This window comes from Ruditapes philippinarum, unplaced genomic scaffold (genome assembly GCF_026571515.1).
Source record: "Ruditapes philippinarum isolate M1 unplaced genomic scaffold, ASM2657151v2 ctg14793_1_1_1_1, whole genome shotgun sequence".
Taxonomy (NCBI): Eukaryota; Metazoa; Mollusca; class Bivalvia; order Venerida; family Veneridae; genus Ruditapes; species Ruditapes philippinarum.
The window spans coordinates 22,527-34,374 of record NW_026863458.1 but is presented as its reverse complement, the minus strand read 5'-3'; the positions used below and the strand labels follow the sequence as shown (position 1 = coordinate 34,374).

General features: G+C 32.3%; 1 protein-coding gene across 1 annotated transcript; it reads right to left on the bottom strand.

Annotated features, from left to right (window-relative positions):
• Window positions 1-862: 862 nt before the first annotated feature.
• On the bottom strand, window positions 863-3,713 carry LOC132722136 (uncharacterized). The gene is made up of 3 exons (XM_060706569.1): window positions 3,301-3,713; window positions 2,576-2,603; window positions 863-2,277 (listed from the first exon to the last, which is right to left on the bottom strand). The coding sequence occupies exons 1-3, from the start codon at window positions 3,565-3,567 to the stop codon at window positions 863-865; spliced, it is 1,710 nt and encodes a 569-aa protein (XP_060562552.1). The 5' UTR covers window positions 3,568-3,713.
• Window positions 3,714-11,848: the final 8,135 nt, after the last annotated feature.

Below are 11,848 nucleotides of genomic sequence, written 5' to 3'. Positions count from 1 at the left end.
GGCGAACATATTAGGACAGAAAAAATAACTATAAAAAAGATTGAACAAAGTATAAATGATAATATCAGTACTCCAATATCTTTTACCAAACTAAACGTACTACTATCCCAGGGTTAGCATGTTATGTTGAACAATTATCGTTCTAGCACAATAAATATCCTTTAATATTAAGTTGGCTCCCAGGATCCGATGTTTTATTCGGCTGCAAAACATACTTTGAATAAGACGGGTGATTTACTGCGGAATGACACGATATACTCTGCGAGTCCTCAATAAAAACAAAAGTATATAAAAAGCATTACATTCATCAGCTTTACACTTCAGGACCAAAATAAGATTTCTTGCTTTGTTGCAAAAAAATTTTTATTTACATTTTTCACAAATGGAAAGACAATCTTATCTTCTTGTAAAGGGATAATAAACAGAACACAAATCAAAACACCATAGAATAAATAATTACATAGATATACGATTAATATACACATTTGAAGCATAAAGCGACACAATTATTTCTTAATTTATGTCAACAATCAATATGCAGTAATATATTATACCGGTAGTTCATGTTCCAAAAATGTCCTTTGTAACACGAATTACCTTTTAAACCTGCATTTCAGAACAATAACAACAACAACAACAACAACAGCAACAATAAATAGTTTAAAAAATAGTGGAAAATCCATTGAAATAAAATGGAAATTACGAATGACAGACAAATATTAAATCGTTTTGAGTTTTCAGGAAATTTGTCTTTATTTTCTAATACTGTTATCACTGTGAACATTGTCTTCTTGTGTTTTCATACAAGGCGTTTATATATCCGATATAAATGCAATATATGTATGCGTCAACAAGTATAGAATTACCCGTATAATCCCTGGTTGGCATACCATGACGTGTCCTCACGATTTATTATTATGTCATCCTCGAAATATGGACTTCTATACATCATTTTTCGTATCCGCATCACTTTATCTGAATGCGTGCTCAAGTGCATCCACACTGGACGTTCATGATGTGAAAGATGTACTTCAGACATATTTAGTGTTGGGTATGGTATTAAGTTTGATCGAGCAGATACACGTTTGTCGTTTTTGCAGTAAAGGTTCACTGCAGCATAAAGACAATATACCATCGTATAATTCCCGTTGCTATACAAACATTTTGACTTAATACGTATAGAGGAACCGGCCATGATCGATGCTTTCAATCTTTGCGTTGAATTATTGTCTGCATGATGGACATCAGTCCAAATTGCCTTGTCAGTAAACCATGATACTGCGATTGAGTCCACGGAGTGATTTGTGACATTGCCTGTGAGATAATCCATTACGACTTGTTCGAATCGTCCGGAGGAGGACACCAAATACCAATAAACAGAAGACTGATTTGTGCCAAATGTCGTTGTCGGATATGCTGAAAACAATGCAATTACATCTTTTTTGTCAACGAAAACAATGTCTGGTTCTCTATATTTGCCACTAAAATAAATTTTCACATTATGCCCTTGCAAAATTTTTGTCCTTAAATGATCAAAGTTCCCGAATTCTACATCTCCCGAAAGGGTTGTTACAAATGCCTCTTCCCAGTTTTCATTTATAAACATATTTTGGTGCACTCTATGTTCACTGTATGTACATGGTATATGTCTATTTATTGAACATCTCAGTTCATTAACAGCATGTGAGAAGTAATATTTAGAACTTTTCCAAGCAAAATCTTTGTCAAGTTCAAATTCTCCATTTATACAAGTTGATGATATCTCTCCATAGGCATTGACCTCAATATAGTTTTCAGCTACGTCCAGGAATGTTTGATAATTTACTTTCGCAAAAAGAGCATTGAATTGTAAAACAGTGATTGAAGGTACGTGCTGATCGTGAAATCTTATGTGCGACTTACTATTTTCATTTAACATTTCTCGTTGGCAGACATTGTCTAACACAAACCAATCTATATTCTCTATATCTTTCAATTCCAATATAGATTCACTTTCTGTGTTGTTCATGACAAATGTTAGCGTATAAACCCGACCATTGGTACACATAAAATACGATGTCCATTTTTCCTCGAAGGTCAGATACATCCTTGATTGCGCACATATCACTTGATCATTGCTAAGTACAGTGTTGATCTCAAAGGTAAGTATTAGATCGCCTTCTCTTTTTGCAATAACGTTTAATTTTGCCCCGTTCAAAACTCCTGTCTTTAAGTTTTCAAAATTTCCCAATAAAATGTGTCCATTGTTGTCGACCGAAAGAAGGTGTTGCCACGTCCCTGAAAGGAAAATTAAGGACTTAACCTTTCACCACGAAGTTATTGATAGTGTGTTGCAGAGAATATAACTGAAATCGGATGATTGTTTTAACCGTCTTTTTACTCCTTAAGTATACTTTAACATGATAAAGATATGTCAAAAACAACGAATTTGGTTTACAAAATTATTTTTAATACCCATGAAATGGTTTGATTAACTGTAGTTTTAGTATCAGAATGAATTAGCCAATAGAAAAATAACATGTTTTACTTGGATGAGAAGTAGTTTGAATAAAAGTTGATAATTTCTAGTACATACCGCATGATTTTTGTAACTGGCTTATCACCTGAAATATTATAAACATAATTGAGCCGCAAAAACCAACAAAACCAACATAATATAATGGGTTTGCGACCAGCATGGATCCAGACTAGCCTGCGCATCCGCACAGTCTGATCAGGATCCATGCTGTTTCTCTACTTGTTATAGGGTTTGTAAGCGAACAACATGGATCCTGATCAGACTGCGCGGATGCGCAGGCTGGTCTGGATCCATGCCGGTCGCAAACCCATTATGTTGGTTTTGTCGTGACGCGGCTCATATCTTGAGATACGAGAAGTTTGAACATTTTTACTGATCTGCCTGGTTACCCGGGAGGGTAAAATTCATTATTATTCAGTGCAAATCATAACTTAATCATTTATTTAGCACAAAGAACATAAATATAAATAAAGTTAATACATATTCAGTAATATATGAAAATTGATAAACGTATTACATTTTTTTAAATTTTAACAATGGTTACAAATTAAGTTCTTTACGACTTTTGGTTAACATCTAATATTCAAATTTAAACGGTATACTCTCTACAGAAATGTGGCTTATGTTACTGTTTCTTTATGTTATGATATACCAATTACACTTTATTTCATGATCTATGTATTAATGACTTTTATAAGCAATATTAATTTTGTTTCAATTGTTTACTCTTTCTTGCAACGCAATGTTAAGTCTGTTATGTTTAAGGAGTTTGTGACTCATACCTTAAACCCAGTACCGGATATTTCTTGAGCTTCAGTGGAAACATTTTGAATCTTCTTCAATCCACATAACTTTTCGCTTTCATTGTAAATAAGTACATCACACGTGTCATCTTCTTTACACTTCCTCGCACAAGATAATATATTGTTTTCAACCCCATTATGTAAGTTACCTACGCCCATACTACTTAATGAATTACTCCTTATAGCTAAATAATATGCAGTGGTAATAAATTTGTGCCCAAAGATAAAACAAATTAAAATATTCATGTTTGCTATTCTGTTGAATGTCAGAAACTCTATGCAGCAAAACCATTAATGTGTGCTTTATATACGAAGAGGGAATTGATTTAGTCTGAAATTTAATACATAAAAAGTACAATTTCTGACAGGCTCACAAAAGTATTAGACAACTTAAAAGCTTCTGTATCTTTATATTCTGCCGCTGTACAACAGAATGCATCGCCCAGATGAATGATAAATACCGGAGTGACAAAAACGGTCATTACAAAGGCTTTGAACGTGATAATAAACAGTTACAGAAATGCATCGCAAAAATCTCATAATAAATGGAAGTCTATATATGCTTGCATTTTTTTCAAATGATGAAAGAGGAAATAGAATGATATAAACTTTAATAAAATATAAAAACGCAATGGTTTGTATTTATCTGCACCCAATTGTATAAACGTTGGTTAAATTAACCCTGGGTTAAACGCTAACCGTGGGTTAAATTTAACCAACTTTGGTTAACTAACCAATTTGGTTAGTCACTTGTATAAACCGAGATAACCTAAAGGTTAACTAACCAAAATGGTTAAAATTAACCGCTGGTTAAACTAACCAAAACTAATCCCGACATGCAATTAATTCTATATCCGGTTATGTTATTTTCGCGGAATATGTCAAAATTAACACATGGTTTACGCTTCCATTTTTATTACAATCGAAAATTTTGATAGTAGAGTTAAAATCGGTTCAAATTTTCAATTAAGATGTTAATTGTCACCACACTAATTACATATCATCATTAAACAAATGTACAAAATATAACTTTTACGTAGGATGAACTTGTTTATGACCTCGGAACTGATGTCACGGGAATTAAATTTAAATTTATACCACGAATATTGTCGCTATAGATATTTGCCTATAAACATGGTTCAGAACGAATTTATTATGTTTTTCATGTAAAAATATTAGGAATTGTGATTATAAAATGACGAAGTAGTGAAATAAATTCGTATTTTTCCATTTCTACTGACGGTTCTTGTCGGTAATTAGTGAGACCGCATGGTTGCTATGGGCTTTGTTTACAAATTAAAATGTACTGCAAATGAGCAAATATCAAAATCATCCGTCAACTGGGACAGAAAATGGTTAGAATGTTAATAATTTCATACAAGAACCACTCGATGCAGAAGTATTGACGCATATATTTCCTATCAGATTCGTACCTAAAACGTTCGAACCCAAAATATTTTGTGTAACATCAGATGTAATTTTTGAATGATTTTTGCCCCAAACTACTCTCTGTAGATCTCTATATAATATATGAAACTTCTGTTTCAGTAACTTAATATCATATCAGTCACCTTTGGGAAATCTTGTTGCATTTTCCAAAGCTATGTTTCATGATAGAAGACCTTTACTGAAAGTTTACCATATTATAGCAAAATAAATAATAGAATAAAGGTCTAGTTCTTGCTTATTAACCTAAACAACAACAAAAAAAAAACAACATGAAAAATACATTAATGAAAACAAAATCACTTTGCTTTCTTGTGACTGTATGACTGACATCCTTTATTTTAAACATTCAACATGTTTTATAATTCTCACTAGTCACAGCACTGAAATGCAAAATCAACTTGGTTCCCAGCAGTAAATTTACTAAACAGAGAAAAAACTAAATGATCAATAATTATGAAAAAGAAAACAATAGTCATCTTAAATTTACCATAATTAATTCATGAACAATCAAAAATGATTTTTAATTTACCTCTACTTCAATTTTGTATTATTTTTGTTTAATACCCTACAATATTATGTTTAGGAATTCTTACATCTTATATAATAATTGTATTACTTATACATGTATCTTGTTAGTAAAAATACTTAACACTTAAATGAATGATTGGAACCTGTCAGTGAGGCTGGCCAACATTATACTAGTCCAAAGCTTTAGGAATAGGCTATGTGTCAGGTAGCAAGACATCTTAACCCCCCCCCCCCTCCCCAGACACTTCACCCCTCAAATTTTGAAGACACTTCACCCGTTAAGACACTTCACCCCCCAAAATCAGTAAGACACTTCACCCCTCATCCATTTTTTTTCTATAAAGTAAATAAAACAAGTTGGTCAACAACAAAATGCTTATATATGTTTATATTTATTATATGTCATTGAAGTAGGTAAACCAGGGTTTCAATATATGTACATAATGTAATGAATAGTATATGACTGTTACCCAATAAACAATAAGTTAGCCTATATATACTTTAATAAGTGCATACATGTAGTCTATATCTGGTTGAAAATTAAAAAGTGTCCAAATATGTTTTCTAGAATTCTATATATTGTTAAGTTATTATTATTTTGTAAAATATTCTCATCTACATTGAAAGTCTGAATAAATTATTTAATAAATAAAATACATCCTCATTTAACATGGAATATTGGTCTAAATCTCTCTCTCCCTCCCTCTATTTATTGCTTATTTATTAACCCCCTCTCTCCCCTCTAAGAAATATCAAGAGTAGCAATGGGGATGAGATATTGAATAATATCTCCACATGGCCATTTACAAGGTATAATGCTAAATATACTCAATAATGCTTTCATTCATCTGAGTTCAATCATAAATATTTACTTTCATTGTTTACATTATATAAAGAAGAAGTATTTTTAAAGTCAAAGCAGTTTAATTCAAAATATTAATAATAAAAGAATTGGACATGAAATTGTAAAAACAAAATGTATTTCTGTTTGAGTACCGGTACATATAGAATGAAAATATTAATGTTAAGAATTGCCTTTTTCCCATTCAGTACTATATTGAGCACATAAAATCAGACCTAAAGCAGCTTCCTATCCTTAGAAAAGTAAAACAATCTTTTCAATAATTCATAAGTGAGAACAAATATCTTGTTGTCCAGTTAAATTCTGATGATTGTGTCAGTGTGTATGCCTAAATTTAGTTAATTTGGAAAAAAGACCTTTATTTGGAAAAAAATGAGGCTATTTGGGGACATTTTACAAGTTGAAAGTTATAAGGTTGATAAAATAACTTTATGTTATATACTTGTGTGTGAATTCATGATCATAAAGCTTGTAACTTTCTTAAAGAACTAAGTAAAAAAACAGTTTAATTTTCATCAGAAGATGACATTGTTTATTCTTCCCTGCTGCTAGAAATAAACAAGCCCTTTATCAACCTTTGATGAGAAGACAAATTGCCTAGGTCATCATTCTGGAAATTTTGCTGATCAAATTAGGAAAAGTTTTTCAACAGGGAAATCTTCCTAATTTATAGAAAAAATGTATTGTACTCAACCAAAAAAAAAACAAAAAACAATACACACATGCACACACAAACACATATGTCTGTATAAATGATACTGGAATGAACTTAATTAATAACTAACTTAATTGCTTTGGATATTCCAAATTTCAGTTTGATTAGGAATTTTTTTAAAGATTGGAAAAAATAAGCATGATTATATGTATTACAGTATTTGTTTTGATAGAGCTAAGATAATTATCAATGTATCATCAATATTCTTTTTGGAAACTATTTAATAAACATTTGATTTTTTCGACTAATTTTACACGAGATGAGCCAAAATATTTTAAGGACATTAGCTTAAAAAATGTACATTGTACTAAGATTTTAAGAAAAGTCAAAATTCAAGTTTAAAGTAATTTTTTTTATAACAGTTGTGAACAATTGATGATTTTTCAGTATTTATCACCATATTTCTACTGTATTACTTACGCAAAAAGGAATTTTTGCATATTTTGACCTCTTTCTAGTCATTTGTATGGTTGCTGATATGTTACACTTTTGCATGTTGCGTTGTCGTTTATCGCCTTTTTTCCTTGGCGCTACAAAACGTGCCAGACTGTGGCACGTTGTCCCCATGTCTCTAGGCTTATATCAAGGGAATGGCGTCTTATTGTGCTATCGCATGGCTCGAGTTGTTGTCGCCAGCAACAAAGCAGATGTCACGGTTCAGAACTGTTCACTATAATTATGGGAGAAAATGTGTAAAAGGCAGGATAGCGGGCAGCACGAAATACCCAAATATACCCAAATACACCCAAATATACCCAAATATTGCACAAATATACCCAAATATTGCCAAAATATACCCAAATATTGCCCAATTATACTAAAAAATAAAGGTTTTATACTAAAAAAGTGCTGTTTTAATCATGAATACAATATACACTTTCACTAAGATACAATCAAACATACCCAAATATACATTTTCCTATCACTGTGTTTTGAACCAAAATACAGTATAATTAATAATATGTACTCCATTAAAGCTATTTTTTAAATAACATTGGACACTTGTATATGATATGAAATTTCAACAAAATCACACCTTAAAAATCTAAGTGTAGACAACAAATATCATATCTTGATTTAAAATTGAAAGTACATTCATAAAGAACCTTATCCTATATAATACATAAGCAAATGTCACAACTTTATTTTCTTACAACATCTTAACTGCCCATTTCAACGGAATGAATGAAAGCTTTAGCAGGCTAAGTCATTGTATTTTATAAATATTTATTTATTTCTCATTATAATCTATATTTAATACAAACAAAAATAAATAATACAATATTTGGGTATATTTGGGTGTATTTGGGTATATTTGGGTATTTCGTGCCGCCGAGGATAGCTCAGTCGGTAAAGCCGCGGAACGGTATTCCGAGGGTCCCGGGTTCGAGTCCTGGTCAGGCTGCACATTTTTCTCACCCTTTGACATTTGGCGCCCAACTGGTGACTGTGTCTGCATATAGCTCAGAGTTTAATTCACATTGCTCTGTAACAATGTGAAATTCGAGGACGAATTACAATATAGCAGGGGAGTATGTAACGGTTCAGAACTGTTCACTTAATAGGGGAGAAGATGTGTAAGCGGCCGGATAGCTCAGTCGGTAGAGCTGCGGAATGGTATTCTGAGGGTCCCAGGTTCGAGTCCCGGTCAGGCTGCACATTTTTCTCACCCTGTGACACAGATTTAAGCCCTAATAAGCTAAAATTTCCATTTGAGTCAAGCCATAATGTGTCAACAGGCCACACACTGCGAGACAACCTGCCAATTGGCTTGTTTCGCTGGCGACATGACAACAAGAAAATTTAGATGTCAAGGCCTGACAACAGAGCAATCTCGACTTTTTGGTTTAGGAATAACAATTCTTTAAAAAGCGGAAGCAATGCATGAAATATGGAATGAACAAAATATACTCTTTTATATGACTTCCTACTTTGTTTTGCCAACTTTCATCACAAAATGCAACAAAACACAAAAAAGTCATGCAAACTGTTTGTCAACTGATAGTGTCACAAAAAGTTAATGCATTATCATACCTTCATCATAATCATAATGATAAGTTCAGCAAGAGGATTTTCTAAGGTGATATATCCTGTCAGTCTGTAAACCTTGAATAGTTCATGTTGTTATTGACAATTACACGAAAACGCACACATATGTGTTGATCGAAACAAAATTTACTGATCAATCACAAAGTATACAGCCTCATGTTTGTCTTTGCAGGGATCTCCCGCTGCGTACTGGTCCAGAATGACTTCGTAATTTAACTCATAAATTGTCCTTCAAGTCTATCCTCAGTATGATCTTCATTTAATCGGTTTAAAATGATATTTTGTATCATGATTTATCCGAATTATCCGACACTGACAGCTGCAAACTCCTCGCAGCGGTTACTTCCCCTGATCTGTACAGTAACGTTAAAGTAGCAAAGCGTGACGTAACCGCTGTGAGGAGTTTGTGACAGCTGATTTATTAAACTGTTTATTTCCGGCTCTGGAAAAGTTTGTTTCCGTTTCCCGTCACTACGCAACTTATAAAAATATCGTTGCCATCATATACAACCGATAATAGTCTATTTCGAAGCAAAAATGAACAAAAGTTGAGACGAAGCGTACAAACGGCAGCCATTTTATTTCTGGTTAATGTTTGGTTAAAATTTAACCCACCTCCTATACGTGGGTTAATTTAACCAGAAATTTACGCAGGTTAAATTTAACCAAAATTTTATACAATCGGTTAACCATAGTTTAACCCAAAAGTTAACCAAACCATGGATTTAACCCAGTGGTTAAAGTTAACCAACGTTTATACAATTGGGTGCTGGTGTATGATATTTGTTTATATTATTTATATTATTTGTAAGCAAATTAGCGACAAACTCAACTAAAACATTATCTCGAAGATAATTATATAACTTGTTCAAAACTTGATTAACACGAATCGGAAGAGAGAGAGAGAGGGAGAGAGAGAGAGAGAGAGAGAGAGAGAGAGGGGGAGAGGGAGAGAGAGAGGGAGAGAGGGAGAGAGTGAGAGAGAGAGAGAGAGAGAGATATGAAATTTACCTGGTGATGATGGTTTAGTACTTTTTTACAGCACTACACAATCTTGTTTCACTGACAAAAACCAAAAGTATAACCACGTTTTTTTACGTACGCCGCCATGAAAAATGTGTGCGGGTTTAAGGGGAATACTTTGAAAAGTTATAAGGCAAAACGGTAACATAGATTACTTCCTATGATAGCATAACGTCGTTTGTGACGTCGTGAGCTGCGCCGCGTTTTGTCACGTCTATGTATATAAACTGGTGCAGAATCGTTAATTCTTGTACAATCTTTACAATATTTTGAGAATTTGTCGATATATGCTCACTTAATAAGATACTAGAATTTCATGTGATTTGCTTTATCACTTTTTGTTTTATGCAGCGTGTCCACGAATTTTTGGATCACTCCTCGTAGTTATGGAATGATGCACTCGATAAATGCAATGAACGGAATATTTAATAAGTATAGATTGCATTCTGAGGAAATTAAACGAGTTGAATTAATATAATATCATACAAGCCTCTCTGGCATACATCATTTGAATTAAATTCAGTGATGAAGCTGTACGAATATGACATTTTATTGATCACATTTAAAGATAAGATACATATAGTGTCCTGTAAAAGTAAAGACTTTCTTTTTAAAATTACGTTCTTTTTTGTTTTAAACACTATCATTGAGGGTGTGTTGTACGCTATGTCTTTTAAAACGCGTAATAAATAGAGGATATTGCATGAGTTCAATACTAAATTTATTGAACGAACGAGTTGGATAAAATTATAGTATGCAAGCCTTTATGCGAGCAGAATATTACTTAATATTATTCAATGATTTCAATAAATTCAGTAATGAACCTACATGAATATAATATCCTATTTATCACATACAAAAATAAAGACAAGAATCATTTTTCTTCAGTGACGTGCCTGTAGTGTAACGCTAACATTAAAGATCCTTTAAAACAAATTCTTTATGGTTTTGTATAATAAATATGATGCTCAAATTAAGATTTATCAATTTTGTAAGTTCTAGAAAGCATTATTTATAAAGATATTACTGAATTTAACATTTCATGTAAATAAAGGTAAGTAAAAAAAAATATTTTCTATTAAGTCTAAATCAAATTTTTCAGTAAGAAATGAATGCATATATTTAATACATATAATATGACAAATATTTGCAGTACATATTTTACATATTCTTTGATGTTTGAAAATTGTGTTATATGCATAATTAAATACATAAATATAATTTCACTTCAGTGTGGTATACAAACAGAAAAAACAGGATCTTTAAGCGCGTTACGTCTTTACACTATGTTTGTATAACGTAATGACGTCACGTCAAAATATATAAAGGACCGTGTAATACCACTTTTACTGATAACTGACGACGTCCTTCAAAATATATTATACCTATAAAATATCAAATTAATTAACAGGCTTCAAACACTGCTTTAGTTTAATTGAACGATTAAAGATCACTTAATTTAGCGTTCGCTCTACTTATACAATGTGGCCATACCACGTGACTTTTCGGGTACGGAACACGCCGATTTTTCACCCGATTCAGGTATGTTTTTTATTCATAACTTATTTATTACTCAACCGATTTTGATCAGATAAGGCGCAGAGTACCCGTAATTATATCAGCTATCCACGGTATATCAAAATTCTGAAAACCCCTGAATGGTTTTTGAGAACATTCGAGTACAGTTTTCTTTTCATAGCCTGGGCCGAGGGGAACGGTACACACTCATTTGTCATAACAAGCAATTTCTAGCAAGTCATATGTTTTTTGACACTTTTAAATAGAAAAATACATGTTAAATCTGATATATTAACTATGTCCAATGTATCGAGTGAACGCAGTGATGATTTAGCATATTTTCATAAAGTTATGTTGAAATGATACGGAACACACTGTTATTT

Coding starts and splice junctions, on each gene's coding strand:
- LOC132722136 (XM_060706569.1), bottom strand. CDS start 3,567: ATGAATATTTTAATTTGTTTTATCTTTGGGCACAAATTTATTACCACT. Junction 2,604..3,300: donor TATCCGGTACTGGGTTTAAG/GTATGAGTCACA, acceptor ATAATATTTCAG/GTGATAAGCCAGTTACAAAA. Junction 2,278..2,575: donor CCAGTTACAAAAATCATGCG/GTATGTACTAGA, acceptor TTTTCCTTTCAG/GGACGTGGCAACACCTTCTT.